The 14,433-nt window shown below is 37.3% G+C and overlaps 1 protein-coding gene across 1 annotated transcript in view; it reads right to left on the bottom strand.

Annotated features, from left to right (window-relative positions):
- The window catches only part of LOC128029403 (cadherin-18-like), a 68,963-nt gene that overhangs the window by 35,476 nt on the left and 19,054 nt on the right, over positions 1-14,433 (bottom strand). Inside the window, exons 3-4 of the mRNA XM_052617185.1 lie at positions 5,449-5,743; positions 1,908-2,027 (exon numbers count right to left, since the gene is read on the bottom strand). Coding sequence (XP_052473145.1) covers positions 1,908-2,027; positions 5,449-5,743 — 415 coding nt within the window. The remainder of the gene's footprint in view (positions 1-1,907; positions 2,028-5,448; positions 5,744-14,433) is intronic.

Raw genomic sequence — 14,433 nt, 5'->3', positions numbered from 1 at the left:
TACAGAACTTTCAAAAGTAGCTTTTCCAATACCACCAAGTGTATATCTACAGAGAAACTCAATATGTAAAAAGTCTCATAGCTGTGATGAAGAGACAAGCTTCCGTCAATGCTCTAACTTTCTCCTACAGCAAAAGCGACTCTCTAAACCTGGAGAATTGGATTATTACAAACACTCACACACACTGTCCTCAGTGCTAAGGGTATAGGGACTTCCTGCCAAAATGAGGAAGCAACACTGATATGCAAGAGTGCAATGTTAAAACCAGTGCCTTACTCTAATAACCGCTTATGTGAACACTATCACATGGCCACTTAATCCCATCAAAACTGTGACGAGTGGGGCGGGGCCGAGTGACGTGAGAACGAGGAGTGAGGCCGGTGGAGTGATTGGAGATGAGCGACACCTGCTCGACCCACCGGTCTCGAGTCCCACATAGGAGATGGAAGGATATAAAACTGGAGCGACAACAGTGAAGGACGAGAGAGGACCAGGCCTGGGCTTTTATTTTATGTTTTGGTTTTTATTTGCGTCCGTGAGGGGCTGATGCGCTGTTTTGTGTTTATTTGTGATTATTAAAGTTTCATTTTGATTGTGCGCCGGTTCCACCCTCCTTCTTCCGGATATATATGGAGATTTTATTATTACAAAAACCTTCATGATAGCCACATTAGAGATGTGAAAAGAGTTGAAAGACAGACCATGGAGGGAGTAGAATACATCCAATCTCATAGTTTTAGCGCTGAAGACACCAATAAAAGAGAAAACCGCCCTCAGTGATCTGCCGCTTCAGTGGAGTACGCCAACAATCCCACGGGTCCCAGCGGGAGGGAGACTGAATGAGCAATTACACATAATAAATAAATGCACAGTGGAGTACCCATGAAGCAATTCTGTGTAAACTGGCACAGATTCATGGTAGATATCTGAGGGATTGAAGTATGTATTGGTACTAAGATGAGTCTCTTGGGTCAGCAGCTCATGCTGTTGCTGACATGGCATTTGCAGAAAACCATGCACACATTAACAGCTGGAACATATGCTACTCACCATTTTACCTCGTACACTGCTAATATAGACATTTGTGCATCTACACACACACACGCTGGCAAACTCAAATGCATATAAGCCAAGCAAATTTATCTTGCACCAAATAGGCTCTATCATGGGATGAACACTCTGAAGGTTGGCGCTTTCAAACCGGGACAAACACCCTCCAGGCATATTCAACTTGACATAAACAAACACCACCACTGTGGAAATTGAACAAAATGGCTACTAAGCACAGAATGAAAAATGAGGGAGGAAGGGAGACATTAAATTAGGATATACACTGTAGGCGAGAGGTCCATCATAACAAGTAGGCCACGGTTCGGGTATTTTCTAGCCTCCAAAGAACAGTGTAGTCTAGGGTCACATGGTGCCAATGCTTTCAATGTTTCAATCATGTGTTCATAGTATTATGAAAATTATTATTTTACTAATCCAAATATGTTCTTTAAATGCTTGACTGAAGTATCTGTGACAAAAGACGCATTCTGGTGCTGGTTGGGAAGGGTTTTTTTTTCCCACCCTCAGTCTCAGCGGAAAACAACATGTGGAAAACAACTTCAAAGGTGGAAAAATATGTATGAAAGCCCCTCAACAATGTGAGAGCCCATCAATTATTATCCACATAGGGTAGCGCAATAAATTGGGAGTTCCTTTGTCAGCCTGAAAGCTGTTTTACAGAGAAAATGTATCCATGTTTCTTACAGCCTATTATTGTGGAATGACTCACTCGTTGGTGACTTCGCACAAGCTGACAGGAATAATAAGAAAATATTAAAGTGCAGCCTTCTACAGTTGAAAGCATCTCAAAATGTAAATAAAACAGGTTATTTGTAAAAAGCGAGGTCTTTGCGTACCAGTTTTGGGGTCGACGGTGAAGAAAGGCTGCCCTTGGAGAATGCTGTAGACGATTTTGGCACTGTTTCCGTAGGTGGGATCATCAGCGTCTGTGGCAGTGATCTGGAATACAGACATTCCTGTATGGACATAAAAAAAAACTAGTTAAACTGCTAAAATTATTCACATGCTCAGATTTGCATTCACTGTCATTAATGCATGCCACAAGCATGCTGTGACAGAGGCAGTACTTATATGCAGCTTGCCAATTCAAGTGACTCATCTCATGCCTCGTTGACCTGTACCAGGTTGAATTCACCTGTCATGAGCCTCTCTCCTCCAAGCCTTAAAGCATCTAATGCTATTACAAAGTGTGTGGTGCTTGAATGGTGGCGATAACACTGCTCTAGCTGGAGACATATTCAGAGTTAAGAAAAAAACACAAACACAATAGAAGGCACCAGACTCTAGTATAGACCTTCTTGAAAGGTCAGATGCCCTCAGCCAGCTTATATGGCTATATCTGTGTCAGGGACGTGCACAGACATTTTGAGGGGCAGGGGCTCAAGTGAAATAAAGGGCACTTCTCATAATTATGTATTTTTTTTTCTTTTTTTAAAAACAAAAAAGTATATACAGAATATTAACGCAACACTGACTTCCTTTAAAAAAAAAATAATTAAAAAAGTTAATTAGTTTTATCTTCCTCAAACTCTAATTTTCAAAAGATGTCTACAAAATAATCAGTTCACACAGAAACCATGGTCTCCTTAGTATTCTTAGTATAGGTTTATAGAGCAGCAAAGGAAACCATCCCACAATGTGCATGTTTTGAAAACATTTTCTATGCTACTAGTTTCAAGTATATATTTAGAATAACTAAAATAACTGCATCAAGCAGAGGGGTGTGTTTTACTAATAATTTGTTTATTTTTTTGCACAAGGCACTACATCATTTTAATTATTTTGGTGTTATCAGAACACATAATACTTTTTGTTTCACAAGCAAAATAACTTTTTAGCTTCACACAACTAAGCATCAGAATACTGAATTGCCTTAATGTTTTAATCAAATACATTAATATTATTATTGCTATGCATGTACACATACACAATAACTGATGGTGACTGACAAGGACTTAGTTTCACATTTGAGGGAGGACTGTATCATCACCATCATCAAATAAAACCTTCAAAATCCACATTTAGATGAAGTTTGTTTTAAACCTACTGCACTCAAAAAATATTCTGTGGCTTAGTAAATATTTAACTTAACTTAATAAAATCTCTGAAAATCTTACTTGATTGTTTGAATTAAACTTACCAAAATAATTGAGTAAAAATTAAATAAAATTAAATAAAAGCCAATGTCATGTATGTATTTGTGGTTGTATGGAATACTATTTTATAAAGGTTTTGAGGAAATAAAAAAAAAAGTTCATAAATAAAAAGTTAATTTATAAATATTGTTATTTTAATGTTTAATGTTAACTTATTTCTACTCAGTTTTATTTATTAATGTACAGATGCAGTTACTCAGATTTAATACATTTTTTAGAGTGTAGCCTATCCTCCATCTGTTTGCATCTGTAGATTTCTTCTAGATTCACCAATTTAGATTTCTAAATTTCAGGGGGAAAGACTCTTGATGCAAGTCATTAACTAACTGGGGACGTTCTTATTTTATGAACTTATTTTATTAAATGGTTTGATTGATCTCTAATGTAGAATGCGGTCTGTTATTTCGTGCGGAGTATAACAGACCGTTGCCATGAAAAACAGAGCTTTGCTATGGACTCACAGGATTCTAACCGTAGAGACGGAGTGTACTATTTTCTTTAGCGGAAGCAATACAATCAGGTTTAAATCAATAAACTCCCTTTTAATATTTTGTGTCAAATTATTTCTTTATTTGTTAGGTAGCATGTAATAAGCAGGAGGATAATAATTGGGGGTTGGGGGTCAATGATGCTTCAGAACTCCTGACCTGATATTTAGATATACTATTCTTCAATAAATATATTTGTTTGACAGGGAAGCTGTGCACAAACAGGAATATATATTATTTTTTCAAAAAAAAAAAAAAAAAAAAGCATCCCAGAAAAAGGGGCACTTTCTCTCCAGGAATAAAAAGGGCAAGTGCTGAAGCCCCCTTTGATGTCTATGTGCACGTGCCTGATCTGTGTTGCTGGTGATTATTACATCACAGCTCGGTAAACTGGAGTCAGAGACTGCTGGTGCTTATTCTGTACCCATAGCAGAAAGTCTTACTTATTTAACATAGAACAAAGCGATATTTCTAATGAATATTTCTGAAATTATAATGCAATGGCATGCCTGTGAAGCAAATATAATTAAAGTGAGAAATGTATGATTGCAAATCTGCACAGCTTGAATTGAAGCTTGAAGCTTGATTTGAATCATCAGGTTTTAGTTGTTATTTATCTGATATTTCCAAAAACTAGTAGAGTATTCTAGATCATACCTATTTTCTTATTTTTGAAAAACGTATCACAGTCTTCAAAAAAAAAATAAATAAAATAAAATAAAATAAAAAAACATTAAGCAACAAAACTGTTCAATATTAAGAATTAGAAAATTTATTTCGTGCTTAATAAATTAATAAATGACACTTAAGACTAAAGAAATGACTGCTGAAGATGTATCTTTGCCATCACAGACCTTTTTTATTGTAGATATATGTCAAATTATATAATTGATAATTTTACTAAAAAGGGAGAAAATACACACCTTGTGTTATCTGTTTGTGTTATATAGAATCAACAAGTTTTAAACACTTGATGTTTAAAAAGAGGTGAAGGAGAGCTATTCAATGCCAAAAGTGAGAAAGAAACCTTGACCTAACCCTAGCTGTGCCCAGAGGGGAAAATTGTGCCGACAGGTTGTGAGGAATGAAAATTTCACAGCTCTTTGGCTTGAGTCCAGCCAATTGATTCGGATAGGAAGGAAGAACTCTGCAGACAATTAGCACTTTCCTGACAGTCCATTTACTGCAGGGTTGATGTGCACTGCCACTGGTGCAGACTGCAAGCTCTGCATGTGGATTACTCATGTATTAGGGTGGATAGCACAGATCTATAAAACATTGACGTTTCCAATTGAGATACGGGTATAAAAAGAGGTAAACACAGCTGTTTTTTGTGTATAGAATGCTGCATTCATTTGGAAGCACTTTAAAATATTTGCACCTCTTGTGTGAGAGAATCTACTTTTGAGGGTTTTATGTGAGATACTGGTTCGATTTTGGCATTACTCCTGAAATCACTTTTTCTACAACAGACAATAAATAGCATCCTCTTGAGAGGCTATATATAAGAAACAATAGCTTTAATAAATCCCACTATAAATCCACAACAACCAACCAGCAGCATGAGATGAGCTGGAGTACAGGTCAGAAAGGCTCAGTTCTGCATTTGGGACTCTGCGGTTTGAACCTGATGAGCCTGCTAATAAAAACCTAAGCTCTACTGACAAAATGTTTGTCTGGTCCCTGAACACTGCCTCCAGACATTTGCTCCCCATCCCCCAGTGTTGGCTTACCGATGTCTGCCATCTCAGGCACGGAGGCTGAAAAGGGTCCATCTGGGAATTTGGGGGCATTGTCGTTAACATCCTGGACCTTGATGATGAATTCAGACTCAGGTTCCACGGCTCTGTTGGTGAAGCGGTCGACAGCCCGAGCGTGGAGGACATAATGGCTCTTCTTTTCTCTGTCCAGACTTTTCTTTGCATGAATATCACCCGTTAACTCATTGATAGTGAATATGTTACCGGCACCTTCTCCAGAGAGTAGATATTGGACGGAGCCATCACCTTTGTCTGAGTTTGAGTGTAACTGAAAGTGACAAAGAAAAGATAGTTTTATTTTTGTAGCACTGCTATTTTGCCTTTAACTAAATGTACATATTCTGTGGTGTTAAAACCACATTATGGAAATGAGATTATGTGTGCAGTATTTTAGAAAGCAAGACACAGTGGGGTTCAGGAGCAACTAAGCACTACTTTTTACAAGTTCACAGCATAGACTCTTTAAAATACCGTGCATGAGCATGTAAACACACATATTACTGAATCTTTTGTGGGATTATGTATATACAACAGTGTGTGTGAAAAGTGTCTAGTGCGCATACAGTATAGAGGACAATTGCACAAAAATTTGAATTGCACACAAAAAAATAATGTTTCAGAAAGTTTTTCTGTGATACGGAAAGGTTGAGATGGTCCATGTTTCAGGAGGTAGGGGGTATGTATGAAGTTTCAGAGGAGGGAGGGGTGATTTGAGTTCAGGGCTCTCTCAGCCTGGGGGAAAAAGCTGTTGCAATCTGGCGGAGCGGGTTCTGATGCTCCGATACCGTCTTCCTGATGGTAGGAGCTGGAAGAGACAGTGGGAGGGATGGGTGGGGTCCCTCACGATACTGTTGGCTTTGCTGGAGCATCGTTTGAGAAAAATGTCCAGTTAGAAAGTTCAGGATCCAATTACAGAGGGAATTGTTAAGGCCCAGCAGGTTTAGTTTATTAATGGGCTGTTGTGGTATTATTGTGTTGAATGCTGAGCTGAAGTCGATAAACAGCATTCTAACATAGAAGTCTTTATTCTATAGGTAGGTAAGAGCCAGGTGGAGAGTGGAGGAAATTGCATCATCTGTAGAGTGGTTTGGATGGTATGCAAACTAGAGGGGATCGAGTGTGTTTGGGAGGCTGGTTTTGATTGTTTGCTTTACCCGTGTGTATCATATTGTCTCTTGGGCGGTCCTTAGCAATTCAAAGAGTATCCCAGACCCTCTGCAGTCAGTCTGAAGGTATGGCTATGCGAGACTATGTTATATATAACAATTTGTTGTGTTTCAGCACTGGAGCATTCATTGATGCAAGGAGTAACTTACAAGGTGGCACTGATTTAAAGAAAAAATGTAAAAAATAACCCAATATAATGACCCAACAACCTGTACCCAGCATTTGGTAAATAAATAAATAAATAACCATCATTTTTAGAGTGCACATGCATTCTTTTAATTTCAATTCATTGGAACTTTACTTCTTTACATTCAGATCTGAACTGCAGTTTTATATCCTCTAAATAAATAACCAAATTCAAATTAATTTCAAATTCAGGAACTTAACTAAAATTTTAAATGAGAAAAGACAGAAGTTATTCCTTCCACTATAGCACAAGATGCTCTTTTCATTTTCAAATCATGCTGGGGTCATCAAGATTGACATAAACTATGGAAGACATTATTGCAGTCCCCCACTTTTACTTTTCATTAAAAGAGTTATGATGATAGATGAAACTATAAATATTTTCCCTTTTGGTCCCCACTATAAATACAGAAACTTCATATAGCATAGTTTAAAATGTCAGGCTTTGAATCAGTAAATGATCTTACATTAAGAAAACAAGAAATCAACATTCCCCCTGCCAATGGCCACTCAATTCCTGCCAGCAGTTCTCACCAGGAACTCAACAGAACATGGAGTGCTGTATATGTTTGAGGCTCAACTTCTCTGCACCATGGAAGAGTCCAGTCAGAGTTCTGGTGCCTTTAGAGAGCTAAAGGCCCTGTTGTGGATATGTTTGCTCAGTGGATTATAATAACACATAAGTCATTGGTATAATATATATATATATATATATATATATATATATATACATATATATATATATATATACGTCCTTGCAGGCATGGATTTTGTCTTTAATTTTAGCTAATCCCCTTGTAAGTGTAGAAGGTTATCTCATTATTGGCTCATGCTTACAGGAGCCCTCAGTAAGAGTGGTTCAGGACTAGACTCACAAGGCAACTTTGTTATGCATTTGCTTATTTGCTTATAGCATGGCACTATCAGACACGTTTCTCACAAGCATGAAAGATAGACCATTCAAAAGGGAACACCAAGGTTACTAAAATAACCTTGTTCCATAAGTTAAGAGAACAAGTGTTGCATAGGCTGCCGTGCTATAACGCTGCACACAAATCGATGATGATCGCTTCAGTAAGCAGATTTGAAGAAATGGCACTCAGAGCTGACTTATATAGAGGTCAGCTCCTCCCTTTTTGGTGGGTTGAAGCACCATTGGTTCGTGCAGCTACACAAAATGAATAAATCAGACTTCAGTATCAGAGTAAATAGGAATTTCCCCTTAAGCGTGTGAATGCAACACTCGTTCACTTATCTCAGGGAACCAAGCCACATTAGTAATCAGAGCATTCCATACATTCCAAGATTCAATATTTTTTATGACAAATCTATCATGATAATGAGGTGTGTGACATTCCAGGTTCTGTCAAAGAATGCTCTTGATTTGTAATTAGCGTGCTCTTTAAATAGAACTCACTTTACATGTACCAAACTAGCACAAGGATACCCAATATGCTCTGAGGAAATACTTTTCAGAGGAAATGACTGTCAATATTCCACAATTTCCACAGGCTAAAAGCAGTCTAAATTAAGAAGAATTTACTGTAATGCCGAATATTAATATCCAAACAAGTATTTAAAATTTACATAAGGAAAATATGCAGTCTACAGCTATTTTGCTGATCCTTCTAAGACCACATTTTCTAATTTATTTATTCATGCACTAACAAAATAACTTCCAACACTTGGTCTGTTGACTTTTCCATGTCTGACCACTTATTTTATCTGTACGTCATGCCATTTTAGAGACATTAAATTGAAACTGAAAAATATAAAACCACGTCTAAGGCCGGTTTCAAACCGAAAGCAGGAGCAGTGCTGAAGCGATGGTTTCATTTTAGTCCATTTTGCTGGGCTGCTCATGCTCAATTAAAGTGATAGCCCACTTCTGATGAACAAAATACATATTTCACACAAAAAGTGCTAAAAATGCACAAAATAAGCATTTCTAGTGTGTTTTAACAAGAATTTGAGCACGTCAGAAAAGAACATGAAGAATCAAAAAAAAAATTATAAAAGATTTTCCTATTTAAACTTGTTTTTAATTATTCAGTTTGCGTTAAAGTATGGTGTAATAAAAAAATAAAATAAAAAAATAAATAATAAAAAACAGCACGTTCTATATCGAAGTATGACTGAAACGGCATGATCTGAGCTGTTTTTGTTGTTTGCATGAGAATCGCCGTGTTAAAATGTGAATCCCCATGTTAGCAAGCTTCTACAATTAAAATGTATAACAGACCAACTTCTAAAAACAAATTTATAATCGTCTTTGTAAATAAATATGTAGCTTTGGAGCCACTGTATTCTTGAGCTGTGAAACAGGTGTAAGGCACATGTGCTTCAAACATGACTTTTCTTTTCTTTAGCATGGACACACTTGTATGAAATTGACCCATATGTTTACAGTGAAGCATCATGAAGGAGCACTTCTGTTCATGTCAGCTTTTAGTGTAAAATCAATATATGAAACCATCTGTGGCACAGACTTCATTAGTATCCTATATGCTATGCTTGTGCAATTATAGTGACAGTAACTGCAAAACAATATGCATACAAAACAGCGGAAAGCTTCAACTAGGGATATACAGAAAGCTGGATGAGACCATCACCTGAAACTGAGAAACACTGCTGAACACTTTCACGCCACCAGTTGCTAATAATCACTAATGAGGCCTTAAAATAATCTGAGAAGAATTGGCAGAGCATGGCCCTTTGTGGAAGAAGAAGAAGAAGAAGAAGAGGAAGAAGAAGAAGAAGAAAGGAAGAAGAGGAAGAAGAAGAAGAAGAAGAAGAAGAAGAAGAAGAAGAAGAAGAAGAAGAAGAAGAAGAAGAAGAAGAAGAAGAAGAAAACTTACTTTGCATGTTGCTGGGTTGCTATTTAAGCAGCGTTCTTTTTCCCACTGTGTTCCCATAATTCTGTGGCAGCCTGTGTAATCCCAACGCAGTGAGTAATTAGTCAGAATGTCGTTCACATTCCACACCTTTTCCCCCTGGTTAAGAGGGACATTCACTTTCACAGATATGTGTCAGGAGGGCCTGCAACCACACTATTTCTGAGACCATTGTTTTGTCCACAAAACTTTCAGTATATGCCTGGTTACTACTGCAATGCAGAAGGACATATACAGTATTAAACCATATCAAAAATACGCCTTTAAAGCACATAGCTAAACCTGAGACCCGAACCCAAACCACTGTTTAAAGGGGGGGTGAAATGCTATTTCATGCATACTGAGTTTTTTACACTGTTAAAGAGTTGGATTCCCATGCTAAACATGGACAAAGTTTCAAAAATTAAGTTGTACGCTTGAAGGAGTATTTTTGTTCCAAAAAAAACCTCTTCTGGATTGTCACAAGTTTCGAAACGTTTTTTTCGAGTATGGGTCTGTGTGACGTTAAATGGAGCGGAATTTCCTTATATGGGTCCTAAGGGCACTTCTGCCGGAAGAGCGCGCGCTCCCGTATAGCAGAGCACTGAGAGCACAACAGACATTCACTGATCAGAGCGAGAGCGTCGCGAAAAGTCACAAAAGAAGTGTGTTTTTGGTTGCCAGGGCAATACAACCCTGCACAGATTACCAAAAGAGCATTAAGGGACCAGTGGATGGAGTTTATTTTTACAGAGCATCAATGGAGTGTTTTTGTTTGTTCCCTGCATTTCGAAGATGCTTGTTTTACAAACAAGGCCCAGTTTGACGCCGGATTTGCACATCGTTTATTTCTTAAGGATAATGCAGTCCCAACGGAAAAGGGTCACGATCGTGTGTTGGAACCGCAGGCGGTGAGTAAAACTGCTTCAAATATCTCTGTGTTGTTAACTTAGCTATCAGCGCGTAACCACATCAAGTAAACAACATGCGATGTTTTCATCAAACTGCACTTTCCACATGTACAGCTTAAAAAAAAAGACGACATAAAGTGGAACTTAGTCATTTTCCAAAACCGCTAAGCAAATATATACAGTTTCAGTCCTACATACCACATAGAGACGCCTTTGCTGATGCTGCTCTTGTTAAATTTCAGCCTCTGGATCTGTGTCACAGCTTCCAAAACGCTCTCAACGCAAAAGCCTACTGGCGCTCGTGTTTTTCCGTGAAAAATCGGTACAGACTATCTTTCTCTTATAAATATAATAAAAATAAAGACTTTTTGGAGTTATGAAGGATGCAGTACTACTCTATAGGTACTCAAGATTAACAGGATATTGAGTGAAAACGAGCATTTTACCCCCCCTTTAAGGATGCTCATATCCGCCTCTTTCATCCTGCTGTGTATCCTCATGTTCACCTGATGCATCCAGCAGTGTGAAAGAATGGAGAATCCTCCTTCACTGTAAAAGAGTGATCCTTGTTTTGATCCATGTTTTGAACTTGCTTTTGATATTTATGGAAGCACCATTCACTTCTCTGAATACACCAGGTTCCCCTATAAGAGAAGGACTGATGATTTGAATCATGTTAACCTTAGAAAATAACTCCTTAAATTGAGGATAAAGTAAAAATTTGTTAGGAAATGCCCTGTTGTTTTTGTTCATTGATACGTTTACATTTTCCATAATTATTCACTTATAAACCAAGATGAAAAGATTGAAAGATTGCAAATACCTTCCAAAATAAATTGACTCTATTCACTGCATATCCTGGTCTTATTATTAAAGATTGGATAATGTTAAGGCTGATTTTTATAACATACATATAGACGCACATCCTAAAATGTAGCCTACGCCGTGGCCTGACGTGCACCTCTCAAAAAAATCGAACGTCTGTTTCACACATACTCCATCTGCAGTGCATATGCAGTCTGTGTGCGTTACGTATGCGGTGCAGAAGCAGCACAAACTCATTTTGATTTCACACAGGATGCATTTGGAGTCCGATACTGGTCTGAGGATTCTTACAACAAACACAAAATGTATCAATCATTTTGATTTCAATTTAAATGGTCAAATGGTTGTGCCCCCCTCCTTTTACTACAATAAAACCATGGTTAATTTTGGTAAGGGTTGTGATGAAAGAGGCTGTAGCATTTCTATCGCAAAAAAAAAAGTGGCCAAAATTTAAAAATTGTTGCCATTGGTGACCATTGGTGCCCTTTGCAGGCATTTGTAATGCAAACTGTTTATTTTGTATTACATTATATTTTAACAGTGTTATGCAATAAAACCATATGATTATTTTAACCAACCAATCATTATTGCATAATTTTTGATATATAATACATTTTAAGTCATGAAAACTAGAATATTAAGTCAAATGTGTTGTTGTTGGTGATGAAGTTATTACAGACATTAAAGCACGTTACTAACGTCAACGGTCAAAACAGCTTATGAACGTAGCTACCTGAAAGTGATCTTGGGCTTTTATCTTTTCTCTTCGCCGGACTGCGCTGATGTTAATATTTACATTTCTATATTTAAATGTATATGCTAATGTTAATATAGGACAAATGCTTTTTTTGTGTTTTGTTTTTTGAGCAGCGGTACTGCTGAAAATGCTTTTTAAGCATTGTGATTCTCTTATCACAGTAGAGTAACAATATTTCATAGACATTCGTTTAAACCTGTTTTTATTAATATATGGTATAAACTCAATAAATAGCTAGCTATAAAAAAAAAAAAAATCAGGCATTTGACTTCTAGGTTCACATTTAAACAAAGCATTAAGCCTTTAAGCATTAAGCCTTTTCTTGTTAGGCTATCACAAACATTTAAAATTAAAACTCTCCACTCACAGAAACAGTCGATTATTCTGCCTTTTGCATTTAAATCTTTATTACAAGCAATACAGCGGGTCTTACAGAACTTTGTTTTCTGCCTCTACAAGTGCATCTATTATGTCAATTGCCTTGTTTATCTAAAAGTGCACTTTACACTTTTAAATCTAGCCAAAAAGCCACTTGTTGACGATATAAACAGTGGGCTTTAATTGTATCAATTTATTGTGAAATTACTACATTTCTGTGTCAATCATGTTAATTTTATACTGCAAACTTTGCGCTGTCAATATTAATTCACCGCGTGCAGCAAAGCAAAAATAAACTTGGTGTGTAAACGATCGCTGCACTGCTGCAGACGTACCCCTCCTGGAATGTAATGACGGACCGCAACCACGTGCAGTGACGCTCTAACACCGCCTTCACACTGGCAGTTGAAATCAGTGGACGTCGTACTACACCGCTGAAAAACTTCGGAAGCGAGGATAACAAAAATGGCGGAGAGATTAGAACGATTGATATTGTCTGTATCTGAATGTGCATGTCAGGTCAGCTAAATGTGATATAGTGGTATATAGGGCTGCAACAACCCTGCACTTAAGCGAGAGAGACCGAGTGTGTCCGAGAGCGGGGGGCATGATATTTATTTGTTCATTTTAATTGTATTAACTGCCCTTATAATGACATGACAACTTATCGTTATAAAATCATTATTTATTTTATTAAAAGTTATGAATTCAGGCTTGTTTATCAGTACCATAGCAACGACAACTTCCGCTGAAATTGTCTGATAGGAACCGTCCGTAGCCTTTTGCAAGAGTTAAATTTTTGAACGCATCCGTATGACCAACGGACACGATTTTTTCCGCCCCGCACTCGTTCGGACCCAGTTCATAGCCATTCGCATGCGGTCTGCGAATTTCCATAGGAAATGAATGACTTCCGGTCGTTTCGTAGCCGTATCGGAGCTGATTTCAACTGCCAGTGTGAAGGCGGCGTAATCCATTAACATGGGTGCGTAAAATAATACGCAACGCATATGCACTGTATACGGAGTATGTGTGAAACAGGCTTTATACATACATGCTTTATACAGATACTAGTTGTAGACGACAAACAGTGTTGATCTGCTGTTGGTGCAAGTCCTCATGGAGACGGAAAGGATGCCATTTTCTCCTGTTCTGTTGTTGTCTCCTTTTGCAGTTTTAACTAATGATTTGATGTTGCCACGACAAAAGCCGAAGAAGCAGTCGTGATGGCGGAAAATAAATATCAAATCATTAAATCATTATTTAAAACTACAAAAAGAAGACAACAACGGAACAAGAGAAGATGGCATTCTTTCCGTCTCCACGAGGACTTGCATCATGACAGGAAATATTTAGCATTTGCAAGGTAAAATTGATTGAGCTACAAGGACTAATCAATAAATTGTTAAATAAATAAATAAATAAATAAATAAGCAAGTTAATTTTTGGGTAATAAATAATATTTATATATAAGTATCATTATTAATATAAAATATTACTGTTGATGTAATTATGTTACAATAAATTATGTTTGAAAACAAAATGATGATAAAGATGATGATTATTAAAATGAAAAAAAAAGAAAATTCTTCACCTTTAGAAATTCAGAAGAAGGAGGAATTACATTTTTAAAATGGAAAAAATAACAACCAGAGAAGAGAAAAAAAAAGAGCGGAGGGGGGTGTCAGATGAGTGGAAGATAGGATGCATTAACTCATCCAGCAGAAGGTGTGATACTGGTCGCCTGCACAACATTACCACACAAATGAAAGGCTTTGAGAAACATGCCAGACAGATATAGACTCAAATCTGAAAGCACCCACCCTAGAAAAGACAAATGCGATTAATAGGATTATGAATG

The sequence above is a fragment of the Carassius gibelio genome, chromosome A2, assembly GCF_023724105.1.
Source record: "Carassius gibelio isolate Cgi1373 ecotype wild population from Czech Republic chromosome A2, carGib1.2-hapl.c, whole genome shotgun sequence".
NCBI classification, from domain to species: domain Eukaryota; kingdom Metazoa; phylum Chordata; class Actinopteri; order Cypriniformes; family Cyprinidae; genus Carassius; species Carassius gibelio.
The sequence above is the reverse complement of the archived record's forward strand: the minus strand, read 5'-3'. Positions and strand labels throughout refer to the sequence as shown.